At 47.1% G+C, this 22,500-nt stretch overlaps 1 protein-coding gene across 34 annotated transcripts in view; it reads right to left on the reverse strand.

The window, feature by feature from the left end:
- Positions 1-22,500, reverse strand: part of LOC110494414 (forkhead box protein P4) — a 160,568-nt gene that overhangs the window by 82,211 nt on the left and 55,857 nt on the right. For all 34 annotated transcript variants that reach the window (XM_090205837.1, XM_090205832.1, XM_090205826.1 and 31 more), the window contains exon 2: positions 21,218-21,398. In XM_090205837.1, the coding sequence (XP_090061963.1) occupies positions 21,218-21,388 (171 nt within the window). In that variant the 5' untranslated portion in view covers positions 21,389-21,398. The remainder of the gene's footprint in view (positions 1-21,217; positions 21,399-22,500) is intronic.

Consider the following 22,500-nt stretch of genomic DNA (forward strand, 5'->3'; position numbering starts at 1 on the left):
CTGGGTTAGGGGACACAAAACTAAGGGGGATGTTTTTGGGAGCAATCTCTCATTAAAGCCTGCTAAACGGGCCAACATTACACTGACCAGACCTAACTCCTCTTTTCTCTCTCTTTCTTATTACTTGGGAAAGCTCGCTAAACGGGTCAATTTCACAGTGGGTTACAAATAAACTCCACTCTGACCGGACTTCCCTCCTCCGTTTCTCCACCTCTCTCTTTACCTCTCTCGCTCTCTTTCGGGTTTTAATTAGTCTCTTCCTGACTTCTCCATTCTAGCTCTCTCCTCCACACATTTGTTTTCACTCAGAACCTAGGCTGGGCAGACTAAATATATACCTATATAATAACTGTACTAAAACTACTTGCTCATACCCCAAACTGGGCAGATTACCCTGAGCTGTCCAGCCGTCCGATTCAGCTATTTAATGTAATGTTTCCGCAATATAAAGCGCTGCTTTCGAGAGGTTTAAAACGGCTGCAGCAGGCCTCTCATGGCCCAGACTGCCCATTAAAGAAAGGAAAGGCCGCGTTCAGAGCCAACGCAATAAAAAACTCACAAACTCCAAAAGAACTTCAAAATATGCTGTAATGTTTTAAAACCCTGAGCGTTTCAATATTTTTTTCACATCCTATTTTTCACAAAAGCGACCTGTTCTGACTCCCAGAGACCCTGCCGTGCTCCAGATGTGCGCTCCTCACCTCCAAGTCACACAAAAAGTTGTTTTTGTTCAATGAGGAAACCATCCCCGCACAGCGGCCGACTGCTATAATACTCAAATGTCTAAATTGAATCAAAAGAGCAGAAATATGATCATAAATCAGCTGACTGAATATCCACAACGACCATGATAAAACTGACACACAAAAACTCAATGAAGTTTAAAGAAAAAATCACAACACAAACAGCTAATTACTCTACTGTTTTTGAATAAAGACAGAGAAATGTGAGGTAGAGGGTAAGAGAGGGAGAAAATGAGAGATGGATGAAGAGAGTGAGGGAGTGAAATAATGTAAAGTGGCACATGGAGAGATGAAGAGCATGAAAGGGGAAAATGAATATATGTTGTGGAAGAATGCAAGGACTGAAGGGAGAGAGGGAGAGAGAGATAGAGAGGGAGGGAGGTTTGATACATTCTGGCCAAGACAGCGACTACTGTAGGCTTCTGGCACAGCCTAGCCGACTAATTGATGGCAAATAACACTGCTGCAGTTTCCCTGACCAAACACACACACACACTGCAGTTTCCCTACGAACACACACACACACTGCAGTTTCCCTACGAACACACACACACTGCAGTTTCCCTACGAACACACACACACTGCAGTTTCCCTACAAACACACACACACACACTGCAGTTTCCCTACGAACACACACACACACTGCAGTTTCCCTACGAACACACACACACACTGCAGTTTCCCTACGAACACACACACACACTGCAGTTTCCCTACGAACACACACACACTGCACTTTTCCTGCGGTTTACTCAACAACACAGCTCGTTTGGCAGGAGAGGAAGGTTTAATTCCAGACAGACCCAACCCATAGCGGAAAACACACACATTTTCTCTCTACTGATTGTTAATGTTTGACTCAGTTGATCCTGCTGTATCCTGCTCAAGAGGGGACAGGAGTAGTAACTGAGGTCTAAGTTGGGTGACCTCGAGGGCTAAGGGGATGTCCTGGCTCCTCCAGCCCAGCCAAGGCTGCTCCTCAGTGGGGTGAGAAAGCAGGGCGGGCCCCCGATGAGGTTAGCACTAGACTGGCAAACAGACTCACATATGGAATGCATTTCACTGCTATTATTAATAACCAAGAAATCCAACTAATAATGTAGGCAGAACGCTGCCAAAACTAAACTCCGGAGACAGGGGGAAAACACACACACATATAAAGAAACACAAACACACACACACACACACACACACACACACACACACACACACACACACACACACACACACACACACACACACACACACACACACACACACACACACACACACACACACACACACACACACACATACACACACACACGCACAAGAGTGTATTGGTTAAACAGAAGAACACTCTCACAGTCAGTATCTTTGAAATGTATTACCCAGCATGCTTGCTTAACCAGAAATAAAAACCTTTCATGTTTATGGTTCAGAGGGTTTTTACACCTGGTAGTGGCCGTAGACAGGGGGAAGTGTGTGTGTGTGTGTGTGCATGTGCGTGCGTGTGTGTGTGTGTGTGTAATGGTGACGTGCTGAAGAAGTCTTGGGGCAGACAAGCGAATATTAACGTGAACGATTTGACAAAACTCTGAAATGGGCCCACCTTCAACTTCCCTTATGGTTGCCAGGCGTGCTCTTGCTCTGTGTGTGTGTGTATATGTGTGTGTGTGTGTGTGTGTGTGTGTGTGTGTGTGTGTGTGTGTGTGTGTGTGTGTGTGTGTGTGTGTGTGTGCGTATGCGTGTGTGACAGGGTGGAGGGATGGATTGTGTGACTTAGGAAGGGGATAAATCCTATTGGAGGAAACAGTGATATCACAGCCAGCACTGTAAAGCCACGTCTCACTGATGGGACAGTCACGCATGCATATACACACACACACACACACACACACACACACACACACACACACACACACACACACACACACACACACACACACACACACACACACACACACACACACACACACGCTCCAAGTCATCTCTCTCTAGGTCTGGGGAAAAGGGACCTCATCACAGTATCCTCCTCTCCCTGGGATGAGGAGGAGAAGAGAAGAAGAAAGAGAGAGCAAGGCTGCATTCCTCTCCTCCTCCCCTGTGCCTTCTCCCTGTTGACTTTCATCTGTCTTTAAGATGGTTCCCACAAAGAGCCAGAGCAGGCAAGCTAATTAGCAACACTTAAAAAGGCCTCGGCAGCCATTGTGTGCACCCCCACACACTCTACTGTTTCCAGGGTAATTATGTTGAGAGTGGAGCTGTGACGATTTCTTTCTTTCCAGTTCTCCTTCACTTTCTCTCTTTTTTTCTCTCTCTTTCTGTTGTAGTCTCTATTCTCTAAGCCTGGAGTGGAGCACTGGGGGAGAGATTATGGAAAGGGAGGAGAGACAGAGGGAGAGAGAGAGAGAGAGAGAGAGAGAGAGAGAGAGAGAGAGAGAGAGAGAGAGAGAGAGAGAGAGAGATGAAGGGAAAGGAAAAATAGTTCCCCCTGCTCCATGACTGGCCAGACCTTTGTTGCAGTGGTGCATTGTGGGTCCAGTGCTTTTCAAAGTGTACCAGAGATCCCCTACTGCTGGGAGTGTCTGTACCCCTTCTGTGTGTGTGTGTGTATTGGGGAGGGGGCAATCTGTCTAGCGGCTCCTTTTGAGCAGCTAACGCCTGACTAATGCTGGGGACAGAACACACACACATACACAAACATACACACAATACCACACACTCTAAACACACGCCAATTAGTGTCAATTATGGCCACCGCTTCCTACGTGGACAGCAGCCAATAGGAAATGAGCGCAACCAACGGTTAACAGCGATCGCCCAACTGTCATCCCCTCCTCCCTTCTGTCCCCCCTCCTTCTCTGTGCCACTTCTCTGTCCCCCCTCCTTCTCTGTGCCACTTCTCTGTCCCCCCTCCTTCTCTGTGCCACTTCTCTGTCCCCCCTCCTTCTCTGTGCCACTTCTCTGTCCCCCCTCCTTCTCTGTGCCACTCTGTTCCAACTCTCCCTCTTTTTCCTCCCCTCCTCTCTCTGACTCTCCTTTAAAACTCTTCCAACGTATTTCCCTCTCTTTCTGTCATTCATCCTCCTGCCTCAGGTCTCAACAGTGTGTCTCACAACCCTAACCCCGGATCACCCTGCCTACTGACCTCATGAACTCTAACCCACAACCCTTCACCGACGCACTGACCCTAGCCTTGTGTGTATGTGTTTTTTTTGTGTGTGTGTGTCTGCTGATCCCACCACACAACTATGATCATCATGGCCATGGCCTTTGAACCTTAGTGTGTCGACAGTTAACTGCTTCTCAGTCTAAGCGAGGGGAAACGCTCACTGAACAGCTTGTGTGTCTGTTTGTGTGTCATATTTACCAGCCTATGTGTACTGGCCTACCCAAAAAGGTATATGGCAACTAGGCTCCATTTTCTCTCCCTCCCCCTTTCTCTTTCTCTCTCCTTCTCTCTCCCTCCTTCTCCCTCTTTCTCTCCATCACTCTATCTACCCTTTTCCTCTTTCTCTCCATCACTCTATCTCCCCTTCCTCTTTCTCTCCATCACTCTATCTCCCCTTTTCCTCTTTCTCTCCATCACTCTATCTCCCCTTTTCATCTTTCTCTCCATCACTCTATCTCCCCTTTCCTCTTTCTATCTCCCCTTTTCATCTTTCTCTCCATCACTCTATCTCCCCTTTCCTCTTTCTCTCCATCACTCTATCTCCCCTTTTCCCTTCCTTCCATCACTCTATCTCCCCTTTTCCTCTTTCTCTATCTCCCCTTTTCCTCTTTCTCTCCATCACTCTATCTCCCCTTCCTCTTTCTCTATCTCCCCTTTTCCTCTTTCTCTCCATCACTCTATCTCCCCTTTTCCTCTTTCTCTATCTCCCCTTTTCCTCTTTCTCTCCATCACTCTATCTCCCCTTTTCCTCTTTTCTCTATCTCCCCTTTTCATCTTTCTCTCCATCACTCTATCTCCCCTTTTCCTCTTTCTCTCCATCACTCTATCTCCCCTTTTCCTCTTTCTCTCCATCACTCTATCTCCCCTTTCCTCTTTCTCTCCATCACTCTATCTCCCCTTTTCCTCTTTCTCTATCTCCCCTTTTCCTCTTTCTCTCCATCACTCTATCTCCCCTTCCTCTTTCTCTCCATCACTCTATCTCCCCTTTTCCTCTTTCTCTCCATCACTCTATCTCCCCTTTTCATCTTTCTCTCCATCACACTATCTCCCCTTTCCTCTTTCTCTCCATCACTCTATCTCCCCTTTTCCTCTTTCTCTCCATCACTCTATCTCCCCTTTTCCTCTTTCTCTCCATCACTCTATCTCCCCTTTTCCTCTTTCTCTTATCTCCCCTTTTCCTCTTTCTCTCCATCACTCTATCTCCCCTTTTCCTCTTTCTCTCTCTCTCTCTCTCTCTCTCTCATCACTCTATCTCCCCTTTCCTCTTTCTCTCCATCACTCTATCTCCCCTTTTCATCTTTCTCTCCATCACACTATCTCCCCTTTCCTCTTTCTCTCCATCACTCTATCTCCCCTTTTCCTCTTTCTCTCCATCACTCTATCTCCCCTTTTCCTCTTTCTCTCCATCACTCTATCTCCCCTTTTCCTCTTTCTCTATCTCCCCTTTCCCTCTTTCTCTCCATCACTCTATCTCCCCTTCCTCTTTCTCTCCATCACTCTATCTCCCCTTTTCCTCTTTCTCTCCATCACTCATCTCCCCTTTCCTCTTTCTCCATCACTCTATCTCCCCTTTTCCTCTTTCTCTATCTCCCCTTTTCCTCTTTCTCTCCATCACTCTATCTCCCCTTTCCTCTTTCTCTCCATCACTCTATCTCCCCTTTTCCTCTTTCTCTTATTCCTTCTTTCTCATCACTCTATCTCCCCTTTTCCTCTTCTCTCCTCCTCTATCTCCTCTCTTTCCTTCACTCTATCTCCCCTTTTCTCTTTCTCTCTCTCCCCTTTTCCTCTTTCTCTCCATCACTCTATCTCCCCTTTCCTCTTTCTCTCCATCACTCTATCTCCCCTTTTCCTCTTTCTCTATCTCCCCTTTCCTCTTTCTCTCCTTCGTTCTATCTCCCCTTTTCCTCTTTCTCTCCATCACTCTATCTCCCCTTTTCCTTCTCCTCCATCACTCTATCTCCCCTTTCCTCTTTCTCTCCATCACTCTATCTCCCCTTTCCTCTTTCTCTCCATCACTCTATCTCCCCTTTTCCTCTTTCTCTCCATCACTCTATCTCCCCTTTTCCTCTTTCTCTATCTCCCCTTTTTCTCTTTTCTCCATCACTCTATCTCCCCTTTTCCTCTTTCTCTCCATCACTCTATCTCCCCTTTCCTCTTTCTCTCATCACTCTATCTCCCCTTTTCCTCTTTCTCTCCATCACTCTATCTCCCCTTTCCTCTTTCTCTCCATCACTCTATCTCCCCTTTTCCTCTTTCTCTCCATCACTCTATCTCCCCTTTTCCTCTTTCTCTCCATCACTCTATCTCCCCTTTCCCTCTTTCTCTCCATCACTCTATCTCCCCTTTTCCTCTTTCTCTCCATCACTCTATCTCCCCTTTTCATCTTTCTCTCCATCACACTATCTCCCCTTTCTCTTTCTCTCCATCACTCTATCTCCCCTTTTCCTCTTTCTCTCCATCACTCTATCTCCCCTTTTCATCTTTCTCTCCATCACACTATCTCCCCTTTCCTCTTTCTCTCCATCACTCTATCTCCCCTTTTCCTCTTTCTCTCCATCACTCTATCTCCCCTTTTCCTCTTTCTCTCCATCACTCTATCTCCCCTTTTCCTCTTTCTCTATCTCCCCTTTTCCTCTTTCTCTCCATCACTCTATCTCCCCTTTTCCTCTTTCTCTCCATCACTCTATCTCCCCCTTTTCCTCTTTCTCTCCATCACTCTATCTCCCTTTTCATCTTTCTCTCCATCACACTATCTCTCCCCTTTCCTCTTTCTCTCCATCACTCTATCTCCCCTTTTCCTCTTTCTCTCCATCACTCTATCTCCCCTTTTCCTCTTTCTCTATCTCCCTTTTCATCTTTCTCTCCATCACTCTATCTCCCCTTTTCCTCTTTCTCTCCATCACTCTATCTCCCCTTTTCCTCTTTCTCTCCATCACTCATCTCCCCTTTCCTCTTTCTCTCCATCACTCTATCTCTCCCCTTTTCCTCTTTCTCTATCTCCCCTTTTCCTCTTTCTCTCCATCACTCTATCTCCCCTTTTCCTCTTTCTCTCCATCACTCTATTCTCCCCTTTTCCTCTTTCTCTCCATCACTCTATCTCCCTTTTCATCTTTCTCTCCATCACACTATCTCCCCTTTCCTCTTTCTCTCCATCACTCTATCTCCCCTTTTCCTCTTTCTCTCCATCACTCTATCACCCCTTTTCCTCTTTCTCTCCATCACTCTATCTCCCCTTTTCCTCTTTCTCTATCTCCCCTTTTCCTCTTTCTCTCCATCACTCTATCTCCCCTTTTCTCTTTTCTCTCATCACTCTATCTCCCTTTTCCTCTTTCTCTCCATCACTCTATCTCCCCTTTTCATCTTTCTCTCCATCACACTATCTCCCCTTTCCTCTTTCTCTCCATCACTCTATCTCCCATTTTCCTCTTTCTCTCCATCACTCTACTCCCCTTTTCCTCTTTCTCTCCATCACTCTATCTCCCTTTTCCTCTTTCTCTATCTCCCCTTTTCCTCTTTCTCTCCAACACTCTATCTCCCCTTTCCTCTTTCTCTCCATCACTCTATCTCCCCTTTTCCTCTTTCTCTCCATCACTCTATCTCCCCTTTCCTCTTTCTCTCCATCACTCTATCTCCCCTTTTCCTCTTTCTCTATCTCCCCTTTCCTCTTTCTCTCCATCACTCTATCTCCCCTTTCCTCTTTCTCTCCATCACTCTATCTCCCCTTTTCCTCTTTCTCTATCTCCCCTTTTCCTCTTTCTCTCCATCACTCTATCTCCCCTTTTCCTCTTTCTCTCCATCACTCTATCTCCCCTTTTCCTCTTTCTCTCCATCACTCTATCTCCCCTTTTCCTCTTTCTCTCCATCACTCTATCTCCCCTTTCCTCTTTCTCTCCATCACTCTATCTCCCCTTTTCCTCTTTCTCTATCTCCCCTTTTCCTCTTTCTCTCCATCACTCTATCTCCCCTTTCCTCTTTCTCTCCATCACTCTATCTCCCCTTTTCCTCTTTCTCTATCTCCCCTTTTCCTCTTTCTCTCCATCACTCTATCTCCCCTTTCCTCTTTCTCTCCATCGTTCTATCTCCCCTTTTCCTCTTTCTCTCCATCACTCTATCTCCCCTTTCCTCTTTCTCTCCATCGTTCTATCTCCCCTTTTCCTCTTTCTCTCCATCACTCTATCTCCCCTTTTCCTCTTTCTCTCCATCACTCTATCTCCCCTTTTCCTCTTTCTCTCCATCACTCTATCTCCCCTTTCCTCTTTCTCTCCATCACTCTATCTCCCCTTTTCCTCTTTCTCTCCATCACTCTATCTCCCCTTTCCTCTTTCTCTCCATCACTCTATCTCCCCTTTTCCTCTTTCTCTCCATCACTCTATCTCCCCTTTTCCTCTTTCTCTCCATCACTCTATCTCCCCTTTCCTCTTTCTCTCCATCACTCTATCTCCCCTTTTCCTCTTTCTCTCCATCACTCTATCTCCCCTTTTCCTCTTTCTCTATCTCCCCTTTTCCTCTTTTTCTCCATCACTCTATCTCCCCTTTTCCTCTTTCTCTCCATCACTCTATCTCCCCTTTCCCTCTTTCTCTCCATCACTCCATCTCCCCTTTTCCTCTTTCTCTCCATCACTCTATCTCCCCTTTCCTCTTTCTCTCCATCAGGGGCGGCAGGGTAGCCTAGTGGTTAGAGCGTTGGACTAGTAACCGGAAGGTTGCAAGCTCAAACCCCTGAGCTGACAAGGTACAAATCTGTCGTTCTGCCCCTGAACAGGCGGTTAACCCACTGTTCCTAGGCCGTCATTGAAAATAAGAATTTGTTCTTAACTGACTTGCCTAGTTAAATAAACTCTATCACTCTATCTCCCCTTTTTTCTTTCTCTCCATCTCTCTCTGCTGGGTTTTCTCTCCTCCCTGTGTAGATCATCCAACCATGGCTGTGTTCAAAAGCCTCCTGATCTGTTCTGATCTGATCTGGTCTGTCCCTTACACTACAGAGAGAGGGGATGGATAGAATGGAAGTAAAATAAAGAAAGGGAAGATCGTACAACCATAGTAAAGCTAGACAGCTAGAAACTCAGAAATGTTGTCCTAGCAGCCATTTTCTGCCATGCCGAGTAGTGACAGAGAAGGCCAGATGGATGGATGGAGGGAAGACTGAGGGAGCGAGAGGGAGAGCAGTAACAAAATGGGGCCAAGGAGGAGAGAGAGAGAGAGAGAGAGAGAGAGAGAGAGAAAGGAGAGAGAGAGAGAGAGAAAGAAAGGAGAGAGAGAGAGAGAGAGAGAGAGAGAGAGAGAGAGAGAGAGAAAGAAAGAAAGGAGAGAGAGCGAGAGCGAGAGAGAAAGAGAGCAGGCTCAATCGAAATAAAGGTTGAATGGGATCCATGCCTTGCTCAACGGATCCTCAGGCCACTCAAACGCTCCTCTGGAAAAAGCTGTAAATTCTGTTCATTACCCCCCATAAATATGACATCCCAGCATTCCAGAATTAGGCCTCAATGTGTGAAAAAAATCATTAAACCAGGAATACAGAATACGGAGCAAGGAGGAGAAAAAGGCGGAGAAAGGGAGAGAGACAGACATGTGAAAGGCATTACTCTTCATGTGCGTTTTGTCTGAGCAGCAGTGTGTGTGTGTGTGCGTGTGTGTGTGTGTGTGTGTGTGTGTGTGTGTGTGTGTGTGTGTGTGTGTGTGTGTGTGTGTGTGTGTGTGTGTGGAAGGGAGTACATATGTCTTCAATCCACATAGTCAGTATTACGTGATCTTTACAGAAGAAAAAAAACTCTCTATCTGTCACATCGTCTGCTTTAAGCTGTGGTTTACTGAATAAATAATTACTGTGTGTGTGTATGTGTTGCATCTGCCCTAACCAGACCATATATCATCCTATCTGACTGTCCCCACTCCCCTGAGCTCTCAGTTTCATACAACATAATATCCTCATACAGCTTACTGGCAATCCTTATTTAAGACAACTCGCATTTTCTCGTCAATGTCCTACAGACATCAATGCATGATTAAACCAAAAGTCAAAAGGAGTGCTCAAGTCAGGATTCTAAAGTTAGGAGTCTGGATAAAATATATACAGAAAGATAAATGTGAGAAAGGGAAGAAGGAAAACAATAGAGAGAGTGGAGAGAAGTGGGTTTGGGAAAAGAGTAGGGAGAAGGAGAACAGAAAAGAGAAAGAAAGGGGCCCCTTTTAAGAATGCAACAGGAAGTGGGCACTCTGGAGGTCCCTTTGTATCGTCGTGGTAACAACAGTGGGTGTTCCATGATGCTGAGCAACGGTTCCCCCTTCCCCCTCTCACCTCAAACCACACTCTGTGACCTTTGGTGACCTGTGGTGACCCCAGACACAAAGTGTGAGGGCAAGGTCAGAGCAGAGGAATGCTTCTAGGAGGTGACACCACTCCACCAGACTGGCCCACGATTTACTGGCACACAAACACACACACACACACACACACACACACACACACACACACATACACACACACACACACACACACACACACACACACACACACACACACACACACACACACACACACACACACACACACACACACACACACATACATACACACACATACACACACACATACACACACATACACACATACACACACAAATACACACAAACACACACATACTTTGTCCAAATCACCTCTGTCCACAGAAGAGAAGAGACATTGGAACCGAGTTTAAACACATGCACACACACCCCTCCCTCCCTCCCTCCTTCACCCACCATCCTCTATTATAACCAGCCCTCCCCTCCCTCCTTCACCCACCATCCTCTGTTATAACCAGCCCTCCCCTCCCTCCTTCACCCACATCCTCTGTTATAACCAGCCCTCCCCTCCATCCTTCACCCACCATCCTCTGTTATAACCAGCCCTCCCCTCCATCCTTCACTCACATCCTCTGTTATAACCAGCCCTCCCCTCCCTCCTTCACCCACCATCCTCTGTTATAACCAGCCCTCACCTCCATCCTTCACCCACCATCCTCTGTTATAACCAGCCCTCCCCTCCCTCCTTCACCCACATCCTCTGTTATAACCAGCCCTCCCCTCCCTCCTTCACCCACATCCTCTGTTATAACCAGCCCTCCCTTCCCCTCCATCCTTCACCCACATCCTCTGTTATAACCAGCCCTCCCCTCCCTCCTTCACCCACCATCCTCTGTTATAACCAGCCCTCTCCTCCCTCCTTCACACACCATCCTCTGTTATAACCAGCCCACCCCTCCATCCTTCACCCACCATCCTCTGTTATAACCAGCCCTCCCCTCCATCCTTCACCCACATCCTCTGTTATAACCAACCCTCCCTTCCCTCCTTCCCTCCTTCACCCACCATCCTCTATTATAACCAGCCCTCCCCTCCCTCCTTCACCCACCATCCTCTGTTATAACCAGCCCTCCCCTCCATCCTTCACCCACATCCTCTGTTATAACCAGCCCTCCCCTCCATCCTTCACCCACCATCCTCTGTTATAACCAGCCCTCCCCTCCCTCCTTCACCCACATCCTCTGTTATAACCAGCCCTCCCCTCCATCCTTCACCCACATCCTCTGTTATAACCAGCCCTCCCCTCCATCCTTCACCCACCATCCTCTGTTATAACCAGCCCTCCCCTCCATCCTTCACCCACATCCTCTGTTATAACCAGCCCTCCCCTCCCTCCTTCACCCACCATCCTCTGTTATAACCAGCCCTCCCTCCCCTCCCTCCTTCATCCACATCCTCTGTTATAACCAGCCCTCCCCTCCCTCCTTCACCCACATCCTCTGTTATAACCAGCCCTCCCCTCCCTCCTTCACCCACCATCCTCTGTTATAACCAGCCCTCCCCTCCCTCCTTCACCCACATCCTCTGTTATAACCAGCCCTCCCCTCCCTCCTTCACCCACATCCTCTGTTATAACCAGCCCTCCCTTCCCCTCCATCCTTCACCCACATCCTCTGTTATAACCAGCCCACCCCTCCATCCTTCACCCACCATCCTCTGTTATAACCAGCCCTCCCCTCCATCCTTCACCCACATCCTCTGTTATAACCAGCCCACCCCTCCATCCTTCACCCACCATCCTCTGTTATAACCAGCCCTCCCCTCCCTCCTTCACCCACATCCTCTGTTATAACCAACCCTCCCTTCCCTCCTTCACCCACCATCCTCTGTTATAACCAGCCCTCCCCTCCCTCCTTCACCCACATCCTCTGTTATAACCAGCCCTCCCCTCCATCCTTCACCCACATCCTCTGTTATAACCAGCCCTCCCCTCCATCCTTCACCCACCATCCTCTGTTATAACCAGCCCTCCCCTCCCTCCTTCACCCACATCCTCTGTTATAACCAGCCCTCCCCTCCCTCCTTCACCCACCATCCTCTGTATAACCAGCCCTCCCCTCCATCCTTCACCCACATCCTCTGTTATAACCAGCCCTCCCCTCCATCCTTCACCCACCATCCTCTGTTATAACCAGCCCTCCCCTCCATCCTTCACCCACATCCTCTGTTATAACCAGCCCTCCCCTCCCTCCTTCACCCACCATCCTCTGTTATAACCAGCCCTCCCCTCCATCCTTCACCCACCATCCTCTGTATAACCAGCCCTCCCCTCCATCCTTCACCCACATCCTCTGTTATAACCAGCCCTCCCCTCCATCCTTCACCCACATCCTATGTTATAACCAGCCCTCCCCTCCATCCTTCACCCACCATCCTCCGTTATAACCAGCCCTCCCCTCCATCCTTCACCTACCATCCTCTGTTATAACCAGCCCTCCCCTCCATCTTTCACCCACCATCCTTTGTTATAACCAGCCCTCCCCTCCCTCCTTCACCCACATCCTCTGTTATTACCAGCCCTCCCCTCCATCCTTGGTTCCTCAGTCCTCTACATCCATCCCTCTCTCCCTGACCTGGAAGTGAACCTGAAGAGTGGTAGAAGGTCAGAGAGGACACTAGTGTCACTGTGACCTCTAGTCACCTCCAAGACCTGACTTCATTGGCCCAATTAACTGCCATTAACATCAGGTCACAGAATAACATTACTGTCTACACACACACACGCACACGCACACACACACAGAACTAATGAAGGATGTAATTAAGAAGCCACAGTGATGATCGGAAATCACAGAGCAGAGATAAAGATCTCAGATATCCATACAGATGGGTGTGTGTGTGTGTGTGTGTGTGTGTGTGTGTGTGTGTGTGTGTGTGTGTGTGAGCGATCAGGGAGATATGCAGCCAGATCTATGAGATGATAGATGCTGGATGATTGCTAGATAGCGTATGGTTTCCTGTGATGTTAAATAGTCTAGACTCAGTGTTTGGTCATACTGTGACAGTATGGTATACTGAACAACAACAGCCTATGGAGGAGATGGAGGGAGAAAGATAGGGGGGTAGAGGAAGAGGGGGAGAATATAGATTTCCTAGCTCAAAGCTCGAAGCAGTCTTTGTTACACCCAATGTTCCCCTAACTCCCCAGAGCACCAGTGACCTAACTCCAATCTGTGTTTGTGTGAGTGTGTGTTTACGTCAATGATGCTGATTGTGTTTTAGTGTGAAATGTGAGTCACTCGCTTTTTCCTTCATTTTTTCTAGTTTACAGTTGAGTGGCACTCCAAGAGGAAATGGCACTTCAGTGGCCGTGAGCTTCACTTTTCTCTCTCTAGCTCCCCCCTTTCTCTCCCGCCCTCTCTCGTTCACTCTCTCTCTTTCTCTTTTCACGCCCTGCACAGTGAGCCGACAGAGGCCCAGACTTCTACAGCAGCTGGAATGTCAGCAAGAGGGAAAGAGAATGAAAGAGGATAAAAGAAAGATGGAAATGTATAAAAAGGGGAGGACAGAGATGCTGCTGCATATTTAGTGCTGAAAGGGGAATGCAAACACTTTAGGAAGTGAAGCTAAGCAAAGAGATGTATTCCATCCACTCCTACTAAACATGTGCATCTATCATTGAAACAGCTCTATGTTTTTGTATTTAGATATTGAACAACGGTATGGGTAGCGTACCGACATTAGAAGGGTGGGTAGCGCCATCTTGAATTGCCATAGTAACGATGGACACCAATGCGTCATTGACAAGATTGATGTGAGTTTTGGTGCAGGGACTGAAAGTGTTGACTGCTGCCACCATGCTGACACATGCCCCTCGCCTCCAATGGACCTGAAAGGTTTCTCAAAACTTTGACAGCTTTGTCACTGAGATCAGGACAATAATATTAAGGCATGAAACTGTATACAATTCGTGTTTATGTTGGTTATTATAATATGTACATTTTGGAGTATTCTTTCCGACTGATAAGATGAGTCTGTGGAATGAACTTCTGACAACAAGCTGAGTAGGCAGTCAGCCAGAAACGAGGCTAGCTAGCTAGCCTACTTGATTTAGCTCATCTTGTCTTTTTGATGTTAATGTTGTCTTTGATAAATGTACAAAATAAAATGCTCATACTGACACTTTGAATAGCATTTGTCATTGGTATTAGCTAAGAGCTAAAATGAAAAACATGAATACAGTAGCTAACTATCCAGCCACAACTAAGAGAGGGCTGCTGCAGGATTGCTATTTTACCAGTAAAATGTATCATACCCATATAATTATTAGCTAGATACCTAACTAGACATCGAATCAAATGTCTGTTTATATGTGATATGACTCCAAGAAAATAGTAGCTAAGCCTGCTGGTTGTTGACTGCAAGAACGAATATAGCCTAAGTATGAAGCCTAACCCCTATGATGATAGCTAGCTAATAGCTATTACTTTTGCAAGCTCAGGCTGGTAGTCAGCTTGGTAACTAGATCATCCTGGTCAAAGTTTATTGGTCGCGTACACAGATTTGCAGATGATATCGCAGGTGCAGCGAAATGCTTGTAAGCAAAATGCTAGCTGGTAACTGTCAATGATGCATTATTGTTGTGTACTATTAGGCCTGTATACTGTATACTGTATACTGTTCTATGTTTTGTTAAATAGTCTCCATCTCACTCCTCTGTATGTAGAAGACCGGTGGACCGTCAGCTCTCAGACCATCGTGAGGAGGATATGATGTGGTTTGTTTGTGATGCACCAAGGGAAAGCAGTAATGTGTCATAGGGAAACAACACTATGTCAGGTTGAGATACTGCAGTGAGTGTGACTCATTACAGACATGGGCACTAATAAAGGGACTCCTATTCTTCACCCAGTAGCTCAGATTGTCACTGGTCATTTCCCCTCCCTTGCATGCCATTCATTTACTCCCATTCTTTGTGTATTAGGCTATAGGTATAGTGTATTAGGCTATAGGTATAGTGTGTTAGGCTATAGGTATAGTGTATTAGGCTATAGGTATAGTGTATTAGGCTGTAGGCATAGTGTATTAGACTGTAGGCCTTGTGTATTAGGCAATAGGTATAGTGTATTAGGCTATAGGTATAGTGTATTAGGCTGTAGGCATAGTGTATTAGGCTGTAGGCCTTGTGTATTAGGCTATAGGTATAGTGTATTAGGCTATAGGCATAGTGTATTAGGATGTAGGCCTTGTGTATTAGAATGTAGGCCTTGTGTATTAGGCTGTAAGCATAGTGTATTAGGCTATAGGCATAGTGTATTAGGCTATAGGTATAGTGTATTTGGATGTAGGCCTTGTGTATTAGAATGTAGGCCTTGTGTATTAGGCTATAGGCATAGTGTATTAGGCTATAGGTATAGTGTATTAGGCTATAGGTATAATGTATTAGGCTATAGGTATAGTGTATTAGTTTGTAGGCCTTGTGTATTAGGCTATAGGCCGTGTGTATTAGGCTGTAGGCCTTGTGTATTAGGCTGTAGGACTTGTGTATTAGGGTATAGGCATAGTGTATTAGGCTGTAGGCCGTGTGTATTAGGCTGTAGGCCTTGTGTATTAGCCTGTAGGCCTTGTGTATTAGGGTATAGGCATAGTGTATTAGGCTGTAGGCCTTGTGTATTAGGCTATAGGTATAGTGTATTAGGCTGTAGGCATAGTGTATTAGGCTATAGGCATAGTGTATTAGGCTATAGGCCATGTGTATTAGGCTGTAGGCCTTGTGTATTAGGCTGTAGGCCTTGTGTATTAGGGTATAGGCATAGTGTATTAGGCTGTAGGCATAGTGTATTAGGCTATAGGCACAGTGTATTAGGCTATAGGTATAGTGTATTAGGATGTAGGCCTTGTGTATTAGAATGTAGGCCTTGTGTATTAGGCTATAGGCATAGTGTATTAGGCTATAGGTATAGTGTATTAGGCTATAGGTATAATGTATTAGGCTATAGGCATAGTGTATTAGTCTGTAGGCCTTGTGTATTAGGCTATAGGCCGTGTGTATTAGGCTGTAGGCCTTGTGTATTAGGCTGTAGGCCTTGTGTATTAGGCTATAGGTATAGTGTATTAGGCTGTAGGCCTTGTGTATTAGGCTGTAGGCCTTGTGTATTAGGGTATAGGCATAGTGTATTAGGCTGTAGGCCTTGTGTATTAGGGTATAGGCATAGTGTATTAGGCTGTAGGCCTTGTGTATTAGGCTATAGGTATAGTGTATTAGGCTGTAGGCATAGTGTATTAGGCTGTAGGCCTTGTGTATTAGGCTGTAGGCCTTGTGTATTAGGCTATAGGTATAGTGTATTAGGCTGTAGGCCTTGTGTATTATATGGTTTGACATGCTGAGTTCATGGTCATTCAGACAGTTTGGGGATTCAGACAGTTTGGGGATTCAGACAGTTTGGAGATTCAGACAGTTTGGGGATTCAGACAGTTTGGGGATTCAGACAGTTTGGGGATTCAGACAATTTGGGGATTCAGACAGTTTGGGGATTCAGACAGTTTGGGGAAATCCTGCCAGTGATGCAACAATGTGGCGATTTACAGTTCCAGTTAGATGGTGACCTAAAGTCTACTGTTTCCATTCCCCTTGAAACCTACATTCACAAAACACAGACAGAGGGAAAAAACGAAAGAAAAGGGAGGGAGGCACCTGGTTCTCGTCAGACACACACAAACACACACACCAGCACACATACACAGAGGGCTTTGAGGTTTGGGAGGGATATGCCTGGTGATGTTTGTAACCTGCTATGCACAATTTAACATCCAGTCCTGTGGATGCAACCTCCTCCCCCTCCTCCGCCTTCTCACCACTCAGAGAGAGAAAGCATGTCATGCTGTTTCTCGAGAGGTCGTCTGTCAGGGGCAGAGAGCAGTAGATGGAGACGCCAGAGAAAGAGGCTGGGTTGAATCCTGGCTTTGTGAAAGAAGAGGCTGGGTGGAATCCTGGCTTTGTGAAAGAAGAGGCTGGGTGGAATCCTGGCTTTGTGAAAGAAGAGGCTGGGTGGAATCCTGGCTTTGTGAAAGAAGAGGCTGGGTGGAATCCTGGCTTTGTGAAAGAAGAGGCTGGGTGGAATCCTGGCTTTGTGAAAGAAGAGGCTGGGTGGAATCCTGGCTTTGTGAAAGAAGAGGCTGGGTGGAATCCTGGCTTTGTGAAAGAAGAGGCTGGGTGGAATCCTGGCTTTGTGAAAGAAGAGGCTGGGATTCTTAGAGGGGTCCACTTTTTTTCACTCCTGGTTCCCCCTCTCACACTCGCTCACTTTCTTTCTTTATTTTCTCTCTCTCTCTCTCTCTCTCTCTCTCTCTCTCTCTCTCTCTCTCTCTTTTCTCTCACTCTGTTCTTTCTTGGTATAGGATACAGTTAGGTTTGCGTCTCCCTCTGGTCTCAGTCTGGGGAAGCAGAACTGGTCTTCCCCCCTCTGCCTCTCTCCTCTATCCTCTCTCTCTCTCTCTCTATCTTTTTCTTTCATTCTGTTCTTTCTGGGGAGGCAGACAGGGCACATTCCTCAGGGAGGCCCAGGCGCCCTTTTCTGACACGTCTCAGCAATACACCCCTCCCTCCATCCCCCATCCCCTCTTTCTCTATCCCCCAATCTCCCTCCACCTCTACCCGTCCATCTCTCTCACCTTCTGTTACATCTATCTACCTGTAGGGCCTCTCTCTCCCCCTCCCTCTCTTTATCTCACACACACACCCAACACTTTTACACTTCCACTCCTCTCACGACTCCTCCCTCACTTTACCCTGCAGCTCGGACCAGAGAGAGAGAGAGAAGAGAGAGAGAAGAGAAAGGAGAGAGAGGCCGGTGGAGTGGTTTGACGGCTGGAGATGGCTGTGATTTCTCCCAGGCTCCCAAGGGGCCCAGGGGAAAACGGCTTTGTGTTCTAACAACACCGCCCTGTGAAGAGCACTGTGTGTCTGAGCGTATGTGTGTATCGCAGTGTGTGTGCGTGTGTGTGTGTCATGTGTGTGTCGGTGTGTGTGTATAGGCACCATGGTTCTTCTCGGGTCCAGTGCGCCTTGGCAGGTGATTTGACCACCTACACTGCTATGGACTTCAGGTGGATGAGGAGAATAAAGGAAAGGGAAGGAGAAAAATAGAAAGTGAGAGAATGTGTGAGAGAGAACAGGTAGGTATTTTACTATAGCCGGGATATCAAAGGACACTGCAATTCTCACTGGCACGGAACTCAGATCTGGACTGGAGGGGGGTGGGAGGGGGGGGGGGGGGGTGACAGGAGAACACACATACACAGATCACTATCCTACTCTACACACAGAGAGAAAGAGAGGGAAAGAAAGAAGGAGAGAGATTACTAAGCCATGTTGAGGGAGATACCGTATACAATAGATATTCTGGGACTTGACTAACACCAGGCCAGGAACTAGAGGAGAGGTTGAGCTCCTCTTCCATCAAGCAGAGAGGGCGTGAGAGAGGAAGAGAGAGAAAGATGGAAAGCGAAAGGGTGGTATGTTTGAGGTTGGAAAGGCATTTAAGGAGGAAATGCCACTGTGCACACACGCGCGCACACAGATGCACGCACACACACAGGTGCAACAACACAGAGAAGAGAGACGAGGGCCACAGAATAAAGAGCTACTTGTGTGAGTTACGGGTCAGGGCGGAGCCTGGGTGAGTGTGTGTGACCAGGGCTGGAGGTTCCAGAGGAAACAGAGGCAGGATGCAGTAAGAAAAGGAGGGAGGAGTGAAAGGGTAGAAAGGGAAAGGGGAAGAGTGGAGAAGTAGATTTTCTCTTCATTAACATAATCCACCTTCATTATAATCCCAGCTCTAGAGTTTCTGAGCTACTCTTTTCATATAGGTACCTCAGCTCAAACTTAATGTACAATAATGCTGTCGTACTTTTAGGCCTTCTTATGTGCAGGTGTGTGTGCGTGTGCGTGCGTGCGTGTGCGTGTGCGTGCGTGCGTGTGTCTGTGTGTGTGTGTGTGTGTGTGTGTGCGTGTGTGTGTGTGTGTGTGTGTGTTATGTCACTAGTCTGGCAGTATAGAGAGTCAGAGAGGAGGAATTTGGGGATCTGGGATAATGAGAAACAAAGTGTGGATTTTCAGCCAAGGAACTCCGGGAAACACAGGAATTCCATCTGATACAGTGGCCAGAGGAGGGGAGACACTGACGCACCGGGGGGAACTAAAACAGCTCAACACTGGCCACATCACGTTGACGTGTCACCAACTGTGAAATAAAACACACAAGTGTCCATACAAACACACACGTCACAGATGGACTTTTAGATCCATGAGATAAGATAAAATAGTGTTTTTTAGTTATAAAAATACACACACACACACACACACACACACACACACACACACAAGTCATTTCTCCAGTATGTATGAGTCATGTAAGACTGGGAAAGGAAAGTGAATACATCTCACAGAAGTACAAGGGAAGATGATGCGGTTTCTCATGTAGTTCAGAGTTTACAGGGATCTGAATGTAAGAACATACATGTGCTTTGTCATTGTCTTCTTAACATGTCAGCTTGTCTTCTCTACCCGTTGCGTGTGAGACTGTAAGATAGTACAGTTTGTCTGCATTACATCAAATGAATTAGGCTGTAGACAACATGCAACAATTTCAAACATTTTACTGAGTTACAGTTCAAATAAGGAAATCAGTCAATTGAAATAAATTCATCAGGCCCTAATCTATATATTTAACATGACTGGTAATACAGATATGCATCTGTTGGTCACAGATACCTTTAAAAAAAAAGGTAGGGGCGTGGATCAGAAAACCAGTCAGTATCTGGTGTGACCATTTGCCTCATGCAGCGCAACACGTCTCCTCCGCATAGAGTTCATCAGGCTGGTGATTGTTGCTTGTGGAATGTTGTCCAACTCCTCTTCAATGGCTGTGCGAAGTTGCTGGATATTGGCGGGAACTGGAACACGCTGTCGTACACGTCAATCCAGAGCATCCCAAACATGTTCAATGGGTGACATGTCTGGTGAGTATGCAGGCCATGCTAGAACTGGAATATTTTCAGCTTCCAGGAATGGTGTACAGATCCTTGTGACATGGTGCCGTGCATTATCATGCTGAAACATGAGGTGATGGCAGCGGATGAATGTCACCACAATGGACCGCAGGATCTCGTCACGGTATCTCTGTGCATTCAAATTGCCATCGATAAAATGCAAAATCTGTAGTTGATGCCTGCCCATACCATAACCCTACCGCCACCATGGGGCACTCTGTTCACAATGTTGACGTTGGCAAACCACTCGCCATACATGCTGTCTGCCATCTGCCCGGGAACAGTTGAAACCGGGATTCATCCGTGAAGAGCACATTTCTCCAGCATGCCAGTGGCCATTGAAGGTGAGCATTTGGTTACGACGCCAAACTGTAATCAGGTCAAGACCCTGGTGAGGACGAGGAGCACGCAGATGAGCTTCTCTGAGACAGTTTCTGACAGAAATCCTTCGGTTGTGCAAACCCACAGTATCATCAACTGTCAAGGTGGCTGGTCTCAGACGATCAGTATGTCAATTGCACGCTCCCTCAAAACGTGAGACATCTGTGACATTGTGTTTTATGACAAAACCGCACATTTTAGAGTGGCCTTTTATTGTCCCCAGTACAAGGTGCACCTGTGTAATGATCAGGCCGTTTAATCAGCTTCTCGATATGCCACACCTGTCAGGTGGATGGATTCTATTGGTTAAAGGACAAATTCTCACTAACAGGGATGTAAACACATTTGTAAGAAATAAGCTTCCTGTGCATTTGGAACATTTCTGGGATTTTTTATTTCAGGTCATGAAACATGGGACGAACACTTCGGTGTTTATATATTTTTTTCAGAGAACATGTTCATTAAATGGCACAAGTGATGGATGTTGCACAACCACACACAGACACCTGCTAGCCCGTATGCACAAACAAATGAGCATGAAGTGCACACACACATATGCACACACACGCAAGCATGCGCCAACACAAGGATACACACACACACCTGCTGCTGCTGGAGGTGCAGTAGGTCCACTGGGCTGATCTCCCCATTGGTGTCCCCGTTGGACCCGCCTTCTCTCCCTCCCCCGCCGTCCGAATGGCTGCTGAGGCTGCTGACTCCGTTCTGATTGGAGGGCGTAGTTCGAGTGGTCTCAGAGGCCGATTCCACCATCATCACGTGGCACCTGGGAGCGAGGGAGGAGAAGGAGGAGAGGACAGAGAAAGGTAGGCAGAGATTAAGTGATGGTGAATGAGTGCAGCCATGGCAGTTTGCTCTGGAGCTGGAGGAGTCTGGGTCAACAAACAAAAGAGTTGGGAAACTAAAGTACACACACACACGCACGCACACACAGACACACACACGCGAACGCACGCACACACACACACAACACACACACACACACGCGCGCGTGCGCATTCTGCAGAATGCCCGTGTTCTCAGGGTAAAGGCGTGTGTGTGTGTGTGTGTGTGTGTGTGTCTGTGTGTCTGTGTGTGCGTGTGTGTGTGTCTGTGTGTGTGTGTTGTGTGTGTGTGTGTGCGTGCGTGTGTGTGTGTCTGTGTGTGCGTGCGTGCGTGTGTGTGTGTGTGTGTCTGTGTGTGCGTGTGTGTGTGTGTGTGTGTTTTCAGAAAAAGCTCAGGCTTATCTGCCAGCCGTGATAACACTAAGTAAACAAGTACAGTATGCACCCACGCTGCCATTCTCATGTGGTCATAGCAACACTTGAGCCTTCCTGAGTGTGTGGGGGGGAGAAACACAGGGCTGAAAGAGTCAGACAACCCTTATAGGCACCAGTAGAAAAGCCAAACTTTCTACAATATCCAGAGATGCTGAGTGTGTGTACAGAGCAGGCTTGTCTTGGAGTGGAGGATGTTTGATGCGCGTTCACGACAAAATGCGTCTCTGTGAGTTTGTTGGAACACAGGCGCGGGATGCATCTTTAGGAGAAAGAATGAGCGTGGGAGAGAGGAAAGGAGAGACAGAGAAAGAGAGAAGGCGAAGGAGAAAGAATGAGCGTGGGAGAGAGGAAAGGAGAGAGAGAAAGAGAGAAGGAGAAAGAATGAGCGTGGGAGAGAGGAAAGGAGAGACAGAGAAAGAGAGAAGGTGAAGGAGAAAGAATGAGCGTGGGAGAGAGGAAAGGAGAGACAGAGGAAGAGAGAAGGTGAAAGAATGAGCGTGGGAGAGAGGAAAGGAGAGACAGAGGAAGAGAGAAGGAGAAAGAATGAGCGTGGGAGAGAAGAAAGGAGACAGAGAAAGAGAGAAGGTGAAGGAGAAAGAATGAGCGTGG

This window comes from Oncorhynchus mykiss, chromosome 17 (assembly GCF_057628025.1).
Source record: "Oncorhynchus mykiss isolate SJ-2025 chromosome 17, ASM5762802v1, whole genome shotgun sequence".
NCBI lineage: Eukaryota > Metazoa > Chordata > Actinopteri > Salmoniformes > Salmonidae > Oncorhynchus > Oncorhynchus mykiss.